The 21076-nt window shown below is 38.4% G+C and overlaps 1 protein-coding gene across 2 annotated transcripts in view; it reads right to left on the bottom strand.

Moving 5' to 3' along the window:
- Gpc6 (glypican 6) overlaps window positions 1–21076 on the bottom strand; it is a 989931-nt gene that overhangs the window by 488413 nt on the left and 480442 nt on the right. For both annotated transcript variants that reach the window (XM_075949426.1, XM_075949427.1), the window contains exon 3: window positions 12486–12877. In XM_075949426.1, the coding sequence (XP_075805541.1) occupies window positions 12486–12877 (392 nt within the window). The remainder of the gene's footprint in view (window positions 1–12485; window positions 12878–21076) is intronic.

Below are 21076 nucleotides of genomic sequence, written 5' to 3'. Positions count from 1 at the left end.
CTGCCTTTGGCCAATGGCTTAACAAAATATAGCCAGGCTGGAAAAGATATGTATAGAGAGTAGGCAGAGTGAAAGAGAGAAACTATGTAACTGCCAAAGGAGACAGACGCTGAATGGAAACTTACTGGTAGGCCAGAGTCATGTGGCAATACACAGATTAACAGAAATGGGTTAATTTAAGATATAAGAGCCAGCGAATAAGAAGTATGAGCTAATAGGCCAAACATTATTGTAATAATCTAGTTTCTGTGTTATTATTTTGGGTCGGGGTAGCCAGGAAGCAAAAAAAAAAACAAGCAGCCTCTGCCCACAGTTATGAGCCTCCTTGTGGTGCTGGGAACCAAATTTGGGTCCTCTGAGGAACAGGAAGTGCTCTTAACCACTGAGCCATTTCTCTAACCCCTAGTGTATAATATTTTCTAAAAATTAGAATGAGTACATTAATATTGTATTTGTCATACACATATATGTGAGTGCTTAGAGTAAAGTGTGTTAAATAAAATATCATTAATTTTTCATTTGTTGTTTCTATATGTAAAATTATAAAGTATAGATGTGGCTGAAAGCACTCTATTCCACGGCATTTGTGAAAGTTGTAGAGATTGGAGAAGGCTGCTTGTTGGTTTCTGGCCACTTAGCCCTAAAATAATCGTGTTAACTGTGTTAATGAAATCACTACTTGGCCTATTAGCTGTAGTTTCTTATTGGCTAACTCTTACATATCAATTTAACCCATTTCTATTAATCTGTGTATCATCACATGGCTGTGGCTTACCTGCTAAAGTTCTCCTTTTTCTCAGCATTCAGTTTAGTTTTCCCAGCCTACCTACGTTCTGCCCTATCAACAGGCCTAGGCAGTTTACTTTATTCATTAGTGGTAATCACAGCAGACTGAGTGTAATCCCACATCAGAGGCTTGTATAAGAAAATGTTCATCTTTGAATGAGGCATAGGGGGCATGCCATTCCAATCCAGAGTCCTCATCTAACCAAAGATAAGAATCATAACTATCATGTAGGCCCCATGAAAGGGCAAGGTGTCAGTATATGAAAGGTCCTTATCACAAAGGTTGGGCTGGAAACATTCCTGGGAGCATCCATTCATGTTAGAAAGGAGATGCTTTGGTAGTGGTAGTGTTAAGATGTTGTTGACAAGAAGAATGTGTGGCCCAGGTGCTAGGAGCCATTTCTGAATAAGTAAAGTGCTAGAAGTGCAGTGAATACAAGTATAATGTAAGACATTAACGCATGCAGGATTCTTTGCTGGCTTCAACACCAGGAACAAGACAGGCTTTTCTTAGCTATTGATTTGTTGTCACCTGATTAAGGGATAATGTTGACCTCATGATGATGGCTGACACAAAGCTTTAAAGAGGGTTTATAAAGCCAAAGACTAAGGAGGTAAGTAATAGTCAATGCTCTTGAAGTTCACTGGATAAATACTCTAAACACAGAACACATGACCATGCTAAACAATTAGGATAGGTTCACCCCCCAGTGGGCTCAAAACATGGCTTCACTTGATTTTCATGTCTTCAGTTTTGTCAAAGGAAGAGAAATAGAAAATCATACTCAATTATGAATAAAATACCAACAATTGCAATAGATGGTAGCAAACACTGGCTCCAGGATCAGGCCAAGCGCTCCAGGATCAGGCTTGTATCATCAGAGGGGGACATAGATGCTCAACATACTTGAGCTCAAACTAACCATGTTTGAACTTCAGCATCTTGATATGTGGTCACAAGTCCTAGGCTTGTCAAATGTTCCATATTTAGAAATCACATTTTAGAGCAATCTTTCCAACTGAAAATACTGTTTGAAATCATGAAGCAGCCATGCCAGGTAAAACATTTTTGTGGGCTCGACTGGAACAAAGTTTATCAGTTGCCATTTGGTTTAGATGCAAATGTTTTGTTTGATGAAAAACACTATCCTTCTCTTGTTCTTATTTCTTCCTCCATTTTATGCCTTCAAATATTTTTTGAGAAATATTGTATATATGTATATTGTTGTGGGAACTCCTTCAGCCAATAGTCTTTTAGATACCAGCCCATTTTGGTTGTGATCTGAGGTATTATAAGGCAGACAAAAAGCTTGTGCAGCCAGCTTTTTGGCTGATTTTGGTTCCCAGCTTCTAGCACACTCATAGAACCGCGGATTTATGTCCTTACTCTCACTTTTATCCTTAAATAAATAAATTGTTATATTCCATTCTGGGCTATTGTGGACTTGTACATTATGGCATCCAATGTGGGGCTCAAACTCATGACCCCAAGATTAAAAATTCCACTAAGATTCCTACTGACTAAGCTAGACCTCTTTAATAGGCCTACATACATATACACACACACACATATATATATATATATACATAAATACCTATATACATACACATACATACACACATACATATATATATATATATATACACACACACATCCATACACAAACACACATATATACCTAAGTCATAGACTTGTAGTATAAAGAAGTTAATCAGAAAATTTCAACATCGAAAACATAAAAAACAAAATGAGTAACTCCAGTCTACCGTAAAATTTGAAGTGTAAAGTTGAGGCAAGATCAACACACATGCACATCCTCCCATAGCACACATAGTCATAAGCAGGAGGTAGCTCAGTAGAGTACCAGCTTGTGTGTTATCTTTGGCTGCCATCCTTAGGCACAATGACGAATGGACATTCATCTCTGTAGAGCACTTGCATAAGGGCTTGATTTGTTTTCCTTTTATATTCTGTACATGCAAAATAATAATCTTGTTTGGTAAGTCCACATTGATTTAGTCAGGGAAAACATGAAAATGTATAAAATTATTTTTCTGATGACCAATGAAAATTAAATATCGAGTTGAATCAGTTTTGATGATAATTTTGCTTAAATCTTCTTTTTGATTTGAGGGGGTAATTGCACCTTTGTTTGGGTGATTCTATAAGGCGATACTATCTTGTTAGCTCAGCTGGACCCAAAATCACTATACAAATGACAGACTACAAATTGACCAAGAGAGAGGACTTGGATAGAATGGAGCAGAAAGTTTGACACCATCTCTTGGGTTTTGTGAGGGGAGAAAAGCTTCCTCCTTAACATGGAAACCAATCTGCACAAAGAAAAGTCTTATAACATGGATTCTCTCTTCCCTGCAAGCCACAATGTCAGGATACAGTTTTCTCCAATCCAAGTAGATATTTGAAATATTTTATAGAAATAGTATCATGATATTTTATACCATTACCTTCTGTCTACAAATGGGGCAGGATATCATAGGGTTCAACCTTTCAATAAAACGTTTACTGCAGGTGGAGTCCGACTGTCCCCCACCCAGCTGCTGATCTGAATGACATCGTCAGAAGAACAGAATGGAGACTTCTACAGGGTTTGCTTCTCTGTTAGTTTTTCACAACACAATAAAATCAAGTACTTCTCACTAAACATTGCTAGTATTCACTGAAATTCAGCAAAATAAATGTCGACTTACGTTTTGATATATTTTTAGTAAGAGAATATGTTTCTTTTACAAAGCCAAGAGAAAATAAAAGTTTGAACATGGTATTATTTATAAATGAACATATTTCTTTATGAAAAGACATATTTGTACCTGTTATGTGAAACGTTTTTATAATTAATACATTCATTAAAGTTTAAACTGTTCAATGAATGAATGTTTATTATTCTCAGGAATTCACAGAAAATGAACACAGAAGCATTCATATTTCTGAATTTGTCAGATATTGTGAACTAGAGGGGAAGAAATTTCCACACACAATCCGCTGCACTCTGCTGAGTATTAAATATGGCCATGACATTTTTTTTGATATGTAGCACATCCTGCAAGGGCAAAAATGAATTCAAAATTTCTGTTTATGCAACATACTTAAATGTCATCTGATGTTAACTGGGAGTCTCGATTGATTTTAGCCTATAGTTTCACTTCCAATTGAATGTCAAGGTCACCATTATCCTATTACTGACACTCTGAACCGTCCATTTTCACCCTTGGCTATCCCAGTTAGACCCAAGGAAATGCAGACTTTCAACATTGTTTGGGATGATTACAGTATTCTGAGCATAGGAAATTGATCCATCCTGTTTGTGCTGAATATCGATCAAGTGAAAGAGCTATCATGTACATACATGGAAAAGAATAACCTTTGCATGGCACGAAAAATATGAGGGTAGAGAAAATTCACAGAATGTAATAATGCATCTCCCATAATTCTAACAAACACCAATATGACTCAGTAACTCATTTGAAAATAGACTAGCATGTGACATCCCACCTAAGCTCTTCTTCACTGCATGAGCAATGATAATACAATGTGTCTGTCAAGCTTTATTAAAATTCTGCCGTGCACTGATATTATATAACGGAATGTTCTTGTAACATTGCATCTTGGAAGATGGGTCAAGAAAAGAGAAATCTTTGAACATTTCACGTTTGGCCTGTGATAGTCACACACCTGGGTTACCTCCTGTCTGCTCTCCACATCTACTCTAGATGGGGACATAATTACAGAATAAGGTGTGTCCTAGATCATTCTGGCAGGGAACTACATGTGTGCATTTAGAGATAAATATCCAATAATAGAGGCGACATTGGTATAATATTTTATATCCACTTTTCTTTATGAAGCCTTATTTGAAGCACAGTTCTTTGAGTTAGAGCCTTGGCATTTTACCATTTGGGTTAAAAAATAACTGTGATGTACTTTAATTGGCAACCAGTGGAGGCTCCCTATTAATAACAAAGACAGCTTGTCTGTTTGTAGCACACACTTCCCATTGCCGCAGAGGAGTTCTTACTGAGGGGCCTAGGAAAACAGTAGACATGCCACTCAAATCGATTTTACTAAGTTCATCATGGTGGCAAAAACAGACACTATCTTGGAGGTAAAGTCTGGGCATTAAAAAAATGGTAAAGGAAAATGAAACAGACAAAAGATAAAAGCCACATGTATCAATGAAATCAACCAAAGTATGTCGAAAATTTACCTATTCTGTGCATTGTTCCAGAACAGTGTATTTCAAGCCAGCATCTTTGGGTGAGCATTTACAGTTTCCAAATGTGTCAAAGCTGGATATTGGATATAGTTCCTTTTAAATCATGATATCATTCCCTCTGCTTTAAAATCTCTTTTTTCTTATTTTATTTTACATACCAGCCACAGTTTCCATTTCCTCCTCTCCTCCCATTCCCTTCCCCTCCCATCTTCTTACCCCCACCCCCATCCACTCTTCCTCTGTCTCCAGATGGGGTAAGGTCTCCCTTGGGAATCAACTAAGCATGCCAAATCAAACTGAGGCATGAGCAAGCTTCTCTGCCCCTGAATCAAGGCTGAGCTAGACATCCAGCCATAGAGAACAGGTTTCAAAGATCCACGTCATCCATCAGGGACAGGTCTTGGTCCCACTGCTAAGGATACCTTTCCAGCATACGAGTTCAATAGCACTCTACTGATGACCCCTTGCCCATCAGAGAAATATGAAGTTGCTACAGTGATTAAAACACAAACAAAAAAATTCAATTTTCCCCTATTGCAGAGTAACACCCATCACAGAGATTTGCTAGTCTGTGAGCCTTAGTATAACGATCATTTCTAGACAGAGATTAGGCATCATGGATCCACTGCTATCATGCCAGGCGTAATGAAGCCATCAACACACTCATGGCCAAGCCTACACTCGGCTTTTACTGCCCTTTCTACTAAACCACTTAGAACCGCTGATTCTGTTGATTACAGCCACATCCCCAAATTCTCTCTATGTCTTCCTTCCTTCCTTCCGGAAGGCACACTTCTATATTTTCTTTCCTCTTCAAAATCTCCCTTAAGTACATAAACATCAGGTAGTATGTCTGGTCTTTTTCTCTCCTTTCCCAGGTTTTATGTTATCATATTTTGCAAATAAACATTTATATATTGGCAATTCCCACATCCATCAGCATTAGGCTGTTGCTAAATGGAAACCAACTGGGTTCTCAAAACCTGGCTTCATACTAGGTCACTGCTGGATGGAGAGTTTGTGTTTCTCTAGAGGGACCCCAATCTTGGTTGACACCGGCTAAGATTCCAAACTCGCTGTCTCGCATCTAGTCAATTGTTAGCGTTTTGCAAACCAGAACCTACATAATTTTTGCTTTTTGTTGGTATTCTGTATGGACCATCTTGCTTAAGTAAAATAATCCACATACTGTCTTTTGAAAAGTCCTTTCTTGAGCAAAGATCTTCAGAGTCTGAAAGCTGAGAAATGCTAGTCATACCATATGGTTCAAATCCTCCCAGCCTCATCTTCACAGCGCCATGACCATTGCTCCCTTGGAATGCTACACCATTGGCATATTCATGTCCACTCTCTGTTCTCTTGGTTTCTATAATCTCCCAAGACAAAGGGACATACCTATTTTCATGGATGACATAATATTTTATTTGAATCTCATTGTTCTGATTGCGGCAGTACACACTTGTAATCTCAACACTTGTGAAGTAGAGGCTAGAAGGCTCATGGATCAAGACTCCAACGGATCCTTTCTCAAAACAATGTCATTAGTGCTAAAAAAAAACATAGCATCAAAATGTTTTATTAAAGCAATTCACTGAAAATGTATGATTTAACAACGTTTGAGGTTCTGTGTTTAGCTCTGGAAATCAAAAAAGAACAAGGAAATCTAGATATCAAAAAATTGAATTCTTCTCTGAGAACTAATAGTGAATGGAACAGATCACTCTAGAGAAGGAGGAGAAAGGATGGATCTTGATTAAAAGAACTTAATTGCTTCTACTAAAATCTTTCAGATTCCTTACTAATTTTAAGATGTATAGCCTAGAGATATAAATTTGGGAAGTGATTGATTGAAGAAGAGAGTAACGAATAGGGAGAATGAAACCACTGATTTCCAGTCCATTAAAAGCTATTTGTATGTCTTTCCTTCTTGTTCTTTTTTGAGCTATGTCTGTTTTTAATAACTTATGGTTGAATTATGTTATAATTCCATTAAAACAGGCACCTTTCTTCCTGATGAATTCATCTTCAATGTTTTATTCATTTTGAGGAGTAAATGAATCAACCATGAGTAAGAAATTCGTGGGAACAAGATTCTTGCCATTGTGCCCCTAGCGTTATCAACTTCTGCTTCCTATATACTTAGACAGCTGAGCCCAGTGACCCAGCATTTGTCTGATCATAAGGAGACTGCAGCTGTTTCGAGGATTTTTCTCAGTAAACTTTGGTTTGGTGTGTTTAATATGTTAAGCACTTTTGTGCTCTGAGCTATGAAGATGAAGCAAATTAAAGTGAGAGAGTGAGAATAAAAGCAATTCTTATATCTTGTAAGAATACAGTACAATAAATGTTTTAGGAATGGAGAGGAACCTAGTATACTCTAAGCCTGGAAATAACATGCTGAAAGATATGTTGTTGTTTGGTAAACAATGCAGGCCCTTTTGACGGTGAAGGATGCTTGGAGAACAGGCAGAACCTGAGCAGTACTGGAGAGGTGTGAAATGATCCTTCAGATGATGAGCTTCAAGAATGTGGCATCCAAAGGCATAAAGTAGACAGCAATAACTATGAAGCAGTAAGCCTAGATATCTAAGTGAACTTATGAGCTACAACTGTCTGGCTCACCAATTATTTTGTATGTATCTACTCTTTCTGAGTAACTTTTTTTAAAGGCCGAGGAGATGGCACAGCAGGTAAGGGAACCTTCTACCAAACGGTTTACCAAGACCTAAGATCTGCTTTCCATCACTTGAAGAATACTTGGTAAAAGAAAAAGAACTGCCTCCCAAAAGTTGTCCTCTGACTGTGGGATATGCCTCATAGCAAGCATTTCTCTCTCTCTCTCTCATACACACACATGCACGCACACATACATACACACACACACACACACACACACACAAATACACACAGAGAGAGAGAAAGAGAGAGAGAGAGAGAGAGAGAGAGAGAGAGAGAGAGAGAGAGAGAGATACTCCAGTGCTTGTGAGCAGCAAACCTATGCAGTTCACAAACAACACGGCAAAAAAAGAATAAAAGTGAATTTCTTAACTTTATGTTTCTAACGCTATATAAAACTGAGGTTTTACTGGTCCATTGGACATTCACCAATTACAGAAGAGAATACACAAACCTCAGATGAACTATGAAAATGATTCTTCCATTTGTGGCCTTTTTGTGGTCCTTTTCAGTTTCACAAAATGTCACAAAATCAACTCGAATCAACACGTTACTACAGAAGGAATGAAACTAATAATTCGGGTGATAGGTACCACAGGTGTTACTTTCCATCTTAAAAATTTTCAAACTTCAAATATTAAAAACAGATTCCAATTCCAATTTCCCCGATAAGTAGAATACGCAGTGTTTCTTCCAGAATGTTTTTCCAATGTAATCAGAGAGGGCCCCGGTAGGCATATTTACTGTGGTAGGTAATTTGCTTCTTCGTCTTCTCCCTCATCCTCTAAATCTAGCACTAGTTAGCCAGAGAAAGCTCCACTGAGGCTTTAAAAGCTCCACCGAGGCTTTGCCTGACTGTACAGCTCAACATCATCTGCATCACTGTGCAATCTTCATTTTCAGTCTGAAGTTTCTGAGCTTGCTCAGAAATCACAAGCAAAATAAAAATTCCTATGTCTTCCTAAAACATAAAAGCCATACTTGCCTTTCAAAGTATAGGAAGAAAGACTAGAGATATAGATGACAGTATCTCTTAGTATTTCAGATGCAATGGTTCTCTGCTCTGCTCTTGACTCAATTTTTATGAAATAAATCAATGCCATGACTTGGAAAGTTGATGTGAGTGATCTTAGCACAGTTTTCAGCTTTTACTGTGTTGTGGGGGCTGGGAAATACACTTATTTGTGCTTATACCTCTGTGTGTATGTGTGTGGAAGTTTATAAACAGGATCATACCTACACATAAAAACAGTCATGGTTGGCCAACAGGTAAAGAATTTGTTTACACTAATTGATTTGATGGAAATATCTTACATGTGATGCATGTAGATCCCTCCCTCATCCTCTAAATCTACCACTAGTTAGCCAGTGAAAGCTCCACTGAGGCTTTAAAAGCTCCACCGAGGCTTTGCCTGACTGTACAGCTCAACATCATCTGCATCACTGTGCGATCTTCATTTTTAGTCTGAAGTTTCTGAGTTTACCACATTTATTTATTCTTTTGTATGTTCCTGAGTGGTATTGCTTAGCTTCACAGTGTTTGAGGATAGTATCAATGGTGAGTCATCTTTGGCGGCTTATGGGTTTCCTTCTTGAAATAAGCTTTGTGAGATCCAAATGTTGAGTATGGTACAGTTCATGTTTGTGCTCCAAAGGCCTCCATAGTGAGGAGCGATCACTGTTGATATCGTCTAGATGGGGCAATGAAGATGTTTCTAGTTGCATTTGGTTCAAAAATGCCTCTTTAAAAATTCGTCTACATTTCTACTTGGACACATGTGCATCCGTCACTGCAGGGAACAAGGGCAGTTACGGGGCATGGATGTGTCCAACTAGACAGGTCATTTTCGAGGGGCTCAGCTAAAGCATGGGTGCTATGCTCACTATACAAAAGTCTTACACTCCATGTGGCACAACTCTTGCCATGCTCAAAAATGGGAATCCACACAGAAAATCAATCCTAGCTCAGTGACCTTAGGTACTCACTAGAGAATCACACAATGCTTCACCCAGCGCTATGGCTGTGGTCACAAAATATGATTTCCCCATTTTCAAGGCTAGAAGAAGGATTATTTCTATCCATGGGATGGCCAGCCTAAGTTTAAGACATAATTCAGTTGAAGCTCACAAATTAATCTTCCACTTTTATAAAAGGAATTTCCCTAATATGTTCTGTCAAAACATTTGTCTCAAACTGCTGTGTTTTGCCAAAAAAAGCTAATTTTCCAGTCAAAACAATTAATTAGACACTATTAACGTTGCTTTCAAAGACTTAAATTGTCACTTAAATGAAAGGAGAAATTGGAGGGAACCAAATTCCCAAAGTACGATGATGAGAGTAGTTGATCTTGACCTTTGAACTTCCTTTGAATTCTTTAAACTTCTGCCACCAACTCTAACACTTCTGCCCTGTAGAGGCTGAACCATCAAATTTAGTTCTTTCTTCTCCTCTCAGGCTATTAACCTTTATAATTCCCTTGGTATGCACAGTAGTTAGAAGGCCACCATCGAACTAACGGCAGCCTTTCTAATCTACTGCAGATTTTCTGGAAATTATAACAAGAAAGTGAAAATCTGAAAATCCGTGAGTTACAAATCATTTCATAAAAGTAATCACTCAGCTTCTTTGAATGTGGAGTTCCCTCTTTTATCTACCCAGCTGCTGTCAATCTTCCCACCCGCATAGCTACATATCATCTCATCTTTTTCTGTGCCACACTCAGAGACCAAATGCCAATGAGGGCTTTATGTTTGGGATGGTTAGGACTAACGGACCCCAGTTAAGTTAAGCCAGGATCTGTATAGAATAGTTAACATTTTCAGTTATAGGACCCACAAACTATACCCCAAACCTCGGGAGCTGGCGCTTATAGAAAGAAAGAAACTGGTTTTGTATAACACAGCCCTCATGAATTTTTGAAAACTCTGAAGGAGATATTCTACTCATGGTTGGTTCCTAATGTCCTTCATCATAATAGAAACTGACAAGCAGATACCCAAGAGTACAACTCCCTGTGAAAGACCACGGAAGAAATCCTGGGCCGTTATTAATGCTATCCTCAGGGAAAAGGTAAAAACGGTCATTAGGCTACATTTCATTTTGGCTCCTTAGATATTCTACAGGAAAACGTATACATTCCTGTCTTCTTGGGATCTTCTATACTTCATACTATATAAGCCAAATGTTTCTCACATTCGTGAAATGGATTCAACACCAAGAACAAAAACAGTGCACATATTTTACCCATGCTTTTCACCTCCGGCTCTGCAAATAGACATTTCATCCTTCAACAGCAGTGAAGGCCCCCCTCTTAAAGCCTTTGTGACTGCATTTTAATTTAACTTATTGAACTACAATTTCATTAATTTTATGTCCTACAGCAAGATATATCTTGGTCATGGCACATAGGACACACCTTTCCTTCCTGTACTTGTCTGAATATTCCATATCATCCCCACAGAATCATACATTATTTCAGTATTCCACCTGGCTGCTTCCTTATTAAACCACTTCTGAGGAACTTATTCCTTTGATAGGCCAGATAGAGTTGATGTACAATGAAAAATACCACATTAGCTATTTTTGCTATATGATCTTTATATTATTTTATTCATTATGATTATTGCTTTAGAAGCCCTTTAAAAATGCTCTCATAAGCTGTAACATTTTAGAAACTGATACTTTAAAAATGGACTGCTAGGAATTTTGTAAATCATGCCAGAGAGATATCTTTAAGAGTGCAGACTACACTGTCTTTATGCCAAGACATAAATGATGAGATAAAAAGGAAGAACAAAAAAGAAATACTGCAGAGTAGTACCAATAAGGGGGAAAAGAAAAAGAGAAGAAAAAAAAATACAACTCTGGAACTCTTGGGCACAGACCTGCAATAAAAAAATACTGTTTGGCAATAATCTCTGTACAAATATGACCTTCTTTAAGAGAGATAATACCAGGCTCCTTTTATATATTGTTTTCCCTTGACTTCTTATATAAATCATCTTTTAGGTTATTTGTAGGGCTGACCTCATAAATGGGCAGGCCCACCTCATAGGAGCAGTTAAATGTCAAGGCAGAGCTTAAACAGAAGCAGATACGCTCCGCGCAGGAAATGTTCCACGCTGAAAGCCGGTGGCCCAGAAGGATCCCTTGCATCAGAGGTTTACAGACATTATCCTCGAGGCCCCGAAGTGGATTAGTGATTTATCTTTCTCATAAGACCATCACAACACACAGCATGGAATTACCAAGATAAAGGATGACCCAAGGGAGTAGCCTCCAAAACCTACCCTATGTATCCTTTAGAACCCCCGCCTCCACCCCACGGGCTTCTGCTTCCACAGGTGCCAGGCAAGGCTCCACTCTCACCAATGAGGCCCTGAGCCACCCTGATAAAGAAGAGACGCCAGGTGCCCCTGCCCTGTTTCTACTTTTAGCATCTTTGGAGAGCGCTGTCATTCGCCGGAGTATCAGAACCTGAGTGGACCCGTCCATGGGCGGTTATCCCCCAATTTCACGTGGTGACGCTAGCTGCAAGCCACCCTGTTTGAACTGTATTTATGAAAACTCTGCTACAGTGCTGATAAATATTTGCATTAATTGCTAAACCATAAGAAACTGCTTAAGTTCTTTCTCTTGTATAAAGAAAAAAATATATTTAACCTTGGACATGCACCTAATGATTTTAAGAGCAGAGGCCATCTGGAATTAGAATTTTTGCTGGAATTTCTTTTATAACCATTTTTTTAAAGAAAAAAAGGAAGACCAACTGTAACGCCTTCAGTTACCTTGGAAACTCGGTTGGCAACTTCTCTGCCCACTGTCAGGCCCTGGACGAAGGTGCGAGCCGCAATGAAAGCACGCGTGACCTGGATCTTGAGTTTCCGTGGCACATCTCCGAAGGGCTTCAGCTGGTCGGTGTACTTACTCACGCATTCCAGGTAGTCCTCGCTGAAGTGATACTGGGGGTTTATCAGCTGGAACATCCGCTCCAGGAGCCGAGCCCAGAAGTCATTGAGCATCTCCTCCAGGTTGACGTTACCCCCAGTGTAGTATCTTTTCAGCTCAGTGAAAAGGTCCTGAAACACCTCCGAATTCTGCATGTACAGCATGCCGTAGGTCCGGACGAACATGTCATTTAGGGACTTCTCTGCATTCTCCAGCAGCTCCCGGAAAAATTCTAGACAGCAAATAAGAAAGCAGCCATACATGAATAATCTGTGGAAAGCACAATATGACTATTTACCTTAATAGCTTAGTTTTCTCTTCCTTCCTTCCTTCCTTCCTTCCTTCCTTCCTTCCTTCCTTTCTTTCTTTCTTTCTTTCTTTCTTTCTTTCTTTCTTTCTTTCTTTCTTTCTTTCTTTCATTTGGTGAAGTTGAGACTCGAACCTAGGACCTCACACTCGTAAGGAAAGTTCTCTGCCACTGAGCTACATTCTTGCACAACATAGGCACATTTAATGTGCAGCTATACAGGAAAACAATCCTATGATTAAGTTATTAGTGGACTATTAAGGATCATTGAGAATCTGTTCACAACTGTTATTTTTTAGTACTCAACAAAATCAGAAGGTCCATGATTTCAGTTTCAAACATCAGTTAATTTTAGATGAACAATTGATGCCTTTCTAATAATGGCTCAATTATTCTTCCAAGTATTATTAAATTTTAGAACATATAATGACTTGACAGAAGTTCATCAAAATAAACCGTGGACATAATGGGCAAAGGTTCATCATTAATGTAACAATAAATGCATACTGATAATCACATTTCCTCTGCTTATTTACAAATGGGAGGCAGCATAGGTTATAATTTAGTTAAATTGCTTATATTGATAAAAGGTGTGTTAAAATTAATGTAATATTTTTGACTCTCTCAAATTCCTTTCAACAACCAACTAACAATATCCTGCGATATTGTTAATAAGTCGTCAAGCAATCATATCACTTAAAGATAAAGCTATAGAGGAAATAACTAAGATGGCTATATGAATAAGAAAATCATGGGATAACCTGAATTATTATTATAAATATAAGTTATCACTTAATAGAATTCAAGCATAATACTGACAGCTGGCCTTTCTGACTTGGAGCATTTTAGGGAAAAACGTTTATTAACAAAGGAATTCTTCCTTCCCACATGTGGGTGTTTCTACATTTCCTGGTGTACTAAGATGCAGACTAAAGCCAGTGGACTCAGGCAGCCTCACTGGTGGTCCTTCGTGCTGGCCAGAGATGCATCAACACAGACGTCATTCTCCAAATGAGAGCCTGACAAAATGGCTTCAAGGTTTGCGTCCCATTTTCGGAATGTGAACTCGAGAAAAAGGGCTGAGAAAAGATCCTTTGACTCTTTCAGTTCCTTCTGTTCTTGGAAGCTATGTCCTCCCTTCTAGGTGGACCCCCCCCCCCTTTGTGAGCTCTGGGCAGTTCTTTCCCAAACACAGAAGGGAAAGTTGGTAGACCCTCCTCTGCAGGGTCTCTAGAAACGAATTTGGCTTTCCTGAGAATTTGAGCCTAGACCTTCCATTCAGATTCATATGGAATTAAACATCTTCTAGATGATTAATTTGCATTCCCGCTGATCATAACTATTTTATGCTGTTTTCAAACAAGGCCAAGGCAACACGGAGTTTATGGAGAACTCTGTTGAGTTGTCTTTCTTGGAGACAGAATACTTCTCTATTTTTACATTGCTATTTTTATTTTAACAAAAGCTTACTATGTACAAAGTCTGCATAAATGGGAAACTAGTTCCAGCCTACAGACATTAGCTAATTGCGATAGGAGTTTTCCCAGTTTTAAGATTTTATAAAGAATTAAATATTTGCACCCAGTTTGTAACATATTTTCCCATAGATTTTATTTCTGTACATTACTTCTCTTGAATAGAGAAACTCTGGTCATCACAGATGTGTCAAAATTTAAGACTTTTCTCTAGTCTCCACGACTAATAGAATCTGTGCAATTTTTCTTCAAACCAGAAAATATATTTTTATTTCCCTAAAAGCAAAACTACTTTATACATTATTAAACCTTTGTGACTAGGAAGAAGATGGAAGTGTTAATATTCCTGATTTGATCAGGACATATTAGATGTATGTATAAAATATATCACACCCACAAATATATATATATATGTATATATATATATAGGTGTGTTAATAAAAAAATTAAAGTGTGTAAGTATAAGGAAATAGAAACTACTCTGATTTAATGATTATACACTATAAAGAGGTATCAAATTATCACAGTACCAATAAATTGCTACAGTTAAAAATCTTAGCTAAGAAAACGTAAGTTGAAAGTCATAAACTTTTTAACCTTCAGGATACAGTAAAGAGAGTGAATACTGAAGTAGATGATTGTGAACATTGCATGCCAGCTTGACTTACGACTTTATGAGGTCAAGTGCCTACAAAAACTTTTACATAAATAGCAGCTAGTTGGCCCTAAAATGGAGCAATAATGCTATTAATATTTAATGTCCAAGTATAAAAATATCTTAAGTAAAACCTTTAATCTTAGTACCAAGAAAAAGGGGAACTTGGGTGTGCTGACCCAGGAGGAGCGTGACAGGTGTTAGAGATTGTGAAAGAAGGTAGAAAAAAATACCAAAATCACTGAATGGAAAAATACGATTATAGAGACTGGAAAGTACCTTCTAATCATGAGCTCTGAACAGTCTATTCATTCTTCTTGTTTTTGAGGTCAATTATTCCATTGGACTCTGGAATTAAAGCTTGATTTATTGTACACAGAGTACAGCCTTCTGCAAAGACTAGTTAGTAATCAAGAGTGTGGTGTAGATTTACAGAGGAGAGAAACATTACATTAGATAGATGACAGACAGTCAGATATATAATGTTTGATTATCCTACGTTACCTCTGTCTTCACCAATGATGACATAGTATTTATCTCCAGAGATGAAATTGTATTTTCCTATTACCAATGATGTCTCTTATAACAAAGGAATTCTGATATACTTGGCACAATCCCATTTGGATGGTGAATGGCTTGCTTTTTCCATCTTATTCTTTCTTTTGTCTAAATTAGTACTCTTGGTTGAGTATAGAGAATAAGGTATTATAATTAATCCATCTGCCCCAAGAAACATTCTATTAGACCAAGCATGGTGGTATATCTCAGCATTTGAGAAGTTTAGGAAAAAATATCAGGAGTTCAAAGCAAGTCTAGGCTAGTTAATAATATGCTTATCAAACAAAATAAAAATAGAAACAGAGAGAACAGTCATTTAAATAATATGGCCATGTTTTGTCCAAGGGTGTGTCATTATCTAACAAGTTTGCTAGTAAGGAAGCATAACTAGAGTCCGCCAACACAGCATACACCCCTCATGATCTCCAGGCTGTAGCGTCTGCCTTTTGAAGGGTGACTCTTTGAACTAGGGACTAGATGCTTGGGTGATTTCTTTCTCAAGAAACCAAAGGAACTGAGATTTAGAAAACAATTATCTCATCCATTTCGCTGATGAAATATCATGCCCTAACATATCCAAGAGAATAAATTCAGAAGAAATCAAAGAAAAGGCAATCTCAGTGTAACCCTTTTGTTTAATAGGAAAGGGCAAAGTTCACATCTGAGAAAGTCTTCAGTCAACAAAATTCTCATCTATGAGATACAGCTTGGCTGAACAAAATGCTATTTGATTTTCTCTTTTCTTTCCTAATCACAAAATGTACATCAAAGGTAGCTGCTCAGGGCTCAGGGAGTCTTCAGGGGTGCACGAAAGAACTGTCCCAGGCGGCAGAAGCCCTGGGAAGATTCTGTTCATCTAGAGCAGATATTTCTGTGCAAACATTTGCTAGCTGCAGGCCAGGCCGCCATGTCAGAGAACCATATGTAGAGAAAAACTGCCACACTTCCAAAAGCAAGGGAATAAAATGCTGACCACGGCTTGAGAGGCCTCATCGGGGGCAAACCGTCCACTCCAGGAGCTAAGGGATGCCCAAAGTACAGCTCAGAAAAGTTCCAAAAGATGCATCCTCATGAAGGACTGAAGGGAAGGTCCCATGCAGGACCAAAGCGAATAACTTGGCGAAGGAAAAGTAGGCTGAGGCTTCCTGAAAACTTACAAAGTGTAGGACACAGCAAAATTTTCTCCCATCAAGCCAGAAACGTAATCCTATTCTCAGGACTAAAGATAAGCGTAGCCTGTGTAAGGACGTGTGGAGTTAAGGCAGGTGGGATAGAGCACACTGTGACATCACTTCCTTTCTACTTTTATCTTTCAGTCTATGTTTATGCTTTTTTTGTTGTTTAGTTTTGAGTTCATGAGATTGGATCACAGATAGCTCTGGTTAGCCTCAAACTCCCAATAGTTTTTACTTGGCACCTTGGGTGCGAGATTACTCGTGTGTACCTTTAAACCTGATTCCGTATATTTATGGAAAGCTTGTTCCATGGGGATGATTCAGGGACAGCAAGATGGTTCACCAGGTATAGGAACCTGGAGTACTAAGCCTAATGGCCTGACCTTGATTTCCAGTATCAACCTAGTGGAAGGAGACATGTGCCTGGGTATACACACATATGCAATCCTGTACACACACACACACACACACACACGCACCACACACACATACACACACACAATAAAAACACCCAAAACAAACACACAGCATAATAAAGAATAAAGAAATATTTTTGGGTGATGGTATAAACCTACAAAATTTTATCACTGAGAGAGTGGATACCGTGTGGTTCCTGACAGTTCCAGCTGCCAAGATTCCAGACAGATTCCAGGTGTGCAGGGGTGAGTCTCACCCTGTACATTCTCCTTAATTTCATTTTTTCCATTCCCTCTCCCTTAAATCAGGATAGGTCAGACTTGAGCTATGAAATGGTTTGGATGAAGAACTCCTTGCAGACAGAATGTTTCTGGAAGTGATGACCAATAAAGGCTGGGATTCACAAACACACTAGACAGACTTCACCTAACTTTTCCACTGCATTTTCAAGTACAACTAACAGAAATGTCCTTCCTTCCTTCACAGCTGTCTGGCGGCTTTCAGCACATTTCTTTTTTTTTCAAAAAAAAAAAGAAAGTTTTTACACTATACCCTGATATTTCCATCAGGAAAAAGTTGATTTAATTGGTTGCATTAATGTAGGAAAACCCATAATTCCATTTATTTTCATCTGTGGTCTACAACAAACAAACCAACAAACAATAACCACTATTCTGAAATGGCCAGTGGTCTTCTGCTGTCCAGGGGCTGTGTTCTCGTAAACAAATCAAGGCACAGATTGCTGTCGTGCCCATGGCCTAGCATTTCCCAGTCAGATTCTGCTCTGCTACTGCAGGTGTCTCGGGGGCAGCAGTGTTCAATCAGTTCTTCCCTGGGCACCGTAGGATGTAATTAGCATTCTGGCCTTCTACCTACTAGATTCCAGCAGCATGGCCTTCACTCGGAATGACAAGAAGAATGGCTACAGCACCTTCTGGGGGGTACAATCACTCTGCCCAGCTGACCACTCCAGCTTGGGCAAAGCACAGTTCCAGACATTGTCATCCTCAAGGCTTTCTTTCTTTCAATCAAGAGGCACATTTTAAATGAAAGGAAACATAATAGAGGTTATTTTCAGACTACGATCCCTAGAGGTCAATGTTTTATTTCTGTGTAAGGTTCCTGTTATGTAGAATCTCAAATAGAGAAGAAAGTACATGAATGGATGTAGATAGAAAACATATATCTCAGTGAAATACAACTTGGATCCAAGTTCTGAGTGTGTGTGTGTGTGTGTGTGTGTGTGTGTGTGTGTGTACGAGAGAGAGAGAGAGACAGAGAGACAGAGAGAGAGACAGAGAGAGACACACAGAGAGAGAGAGAGAGAGACAGGGAGAGAGAGACAGAGAGACAGAGAGACAGAGAGAGAGACAGAGAGAGACACACACAGAGAGAGAATACCATATTTTAGGGACACTACTGATTTACCTTCCTATAATCCTCCAAATGCAAACATATAATCATTTAGATCCTGCCATGTTCCATGTTCCAATTTACAGGCATCTGCACATAAACCACATGGTGGTTTCTGTTCTATTGTGTGTGACATTGGTTATTGATCACACCTTGATATCTTCCCCAATGCCCGCCAGCATCCCTAAGGCTTCACTTGCCTGCCCTGGTGTGAACAGTCCCAGTATGCTGCCTCAGTGTGAACTCCCAAACTGCTCTGCAGCCTCATGTGTGACAGTCTGGCCCAGAGAGAATCTCTTCCATTCTGTGGAAAACGTCCTGTCCTGAGAAAACTCACTTTGGAGTTCTGCTTTCATATTGGTGTTTTAAATAAATATGAGCCTGTCACTCTTAATTCTTAACAAGAAATTTAGAAAGACAAGCATGTGAGAGAAAAGAAGGAATATCTATTTTGAATTGATAGTCTGCCAAATCATCTCAGAGATTTTTCTTAAATATCAATCATATTTTATATAAGATGTAGACTTTCAGAATTCATTTTCAAAATTATGGGGTTGAAATTATAAAGAAGAGAGAAATAAGAATATATAATTATTGAGAAAAAATGTTGTATGAATATCAATTTATTGCTGATCTGCTACTCTGTATCTCCTAACTCACATTTCCTATTACTCTGTATATGTTTATTTCTACATTTTTATAAACTATATTAATTATATCAAGGATCATATCTTAGATCTTTCTGGGACTTAACAGAGGCCTAGTTGATTTCAAAGTGACAGAATACAGTACCAAACACCTCTGTTTGAAGGATTATTATAACCACATTTCTGTCCCTTAAGTGAGTGCCAACCTACTTTTCACAAGACACTCTTTAACACAAAACAATATAGAAAAATACATGTATTTACCTTTCTATCTCTCTGTTACAAGTTAGCAGAAAAAATAAACATATCAAAATTTAACTTAAGATTAATAAATGGATTGGGTCAGTAAATCAGGACTATCATAAGACACAGGACCTGGGAAGTGGCCCTACCTTCAGTAGGTCTATATTTGGGCCCATATGTTTGTTGCATACACCGTCTGTACATCAGAAATGAGCTTTCACATCCCTGAGAGAGTGGATGCAACCATAATTAAATTCAAATTGCAAGATGTTTTCGAAAGTTTTGGAATCATTACAAAATGATTCGGGGTTGTGTAATTTCTGCCTCTAATGTTAATTAGTGGATATAGGCACTTGGGACTGGGTACCATGCTCAAATCACTAGGCTTCTATTTTCCTCAAAAAGATTGTATCAATGAAAGCAGAGAATAAACCATAAAACATAAGATGTTTGCTATGGTACAAAACAGTGACTGGCTTAACAATGGATGATAAACTATCTAACCAAAATGTGTCTTACTTTATGATAGATGTGAACATACATCACTTTATAACAGCACACACATATTATCAATAAGACACTCAGAGGGTATATTTGCATATTTCTTGTAAGTTACATATAAATCATATCTTCATACTAGAATGATATCACACTTGAGTCCTGTGACACTGTGCTAATATAGCTTAATGTTAGTTTTAACATTTATGTTAGGGAAATGTGATAGCTTTTGATTAATGGTTACATATATTGTTTGCTCCGACTAAAAAGATTCTCAAGGATGAGGTCCTAACTCTTGTAAATGTCTCAATGCCAAGACCAAGGCACATAAGGAAGCAAGGACACTGTGATTCTAGTTCATCTGTGGTGACATGCGGCTGAACAGCACAAAAAGAATACACACACTTCTGTCACCAAACTGAATTTCTAATGACAGGTTTTTATGACTAGTCCTTCTGATGACAAGTGATGGGAATCACCAGGGCCTTGGAACTTAGGAAGATCGTTGTCCTAACTCAGCATCTCCTGAGGGATATTTGGCATTTCCATAAAGGTGGCCAGCTTGACCTTAAACATCCTAAGTCCTTGGAGATGTGATCACCATATTACGCCAGTGCTTACTGAGTCTGGCTGGCAAAGACTGTGCTTGCCAACACAACTGGAACCCCAGCCAGCTGTTCCTTCAACAGAGTCCTCCTCCCTAGTCTACTATTTAGTGACTTGATCACAAGCAAGCTCACAAATATTCTTCAGGCAACACTTTGGCAATTAGTTCAGTTCCCAGCCAGGGACCCAGGAACAAGAAACAAATTCAACGCTTTTCAATGTGTGTAAAAGCAAGCAGAAAACCACAACTTATAAAGGACATGCAACAGAGAACTTACATGATATCAAACGTATTTAGCAGCTAGTAGATTTACTGGTCTCTGGGACAAGGGGTCATAAAGCCTCACTTGAATGTTCGAATTATAAATTAAATTAAATAAACAAATTAAACATTTAAATGAAATAAATTAATTAAACAAAGCCTGTTGTAGCTTTAT

The sequence above is a fragment of the Microtus pennsylvanicus genome, chromosome 15, assembly GCF_037038515.1.
Source record: "Microtus pennsylvanicus isolate mMicPen1 chromosome 15, mMicPen1.hap1, whole genome shotgun sequence".
Classification (NCBI taxonomy): Eukaryota; Metazoa; Chordata; class Mammalia; order Rodentia; family Cricetidae; genus Microtus; species Microtus pennsylvanicus.
Note: the sequence above shows the minus strand (reverse complement) of the source record. Positions and strands in the feature narration are given on the sequence as shown.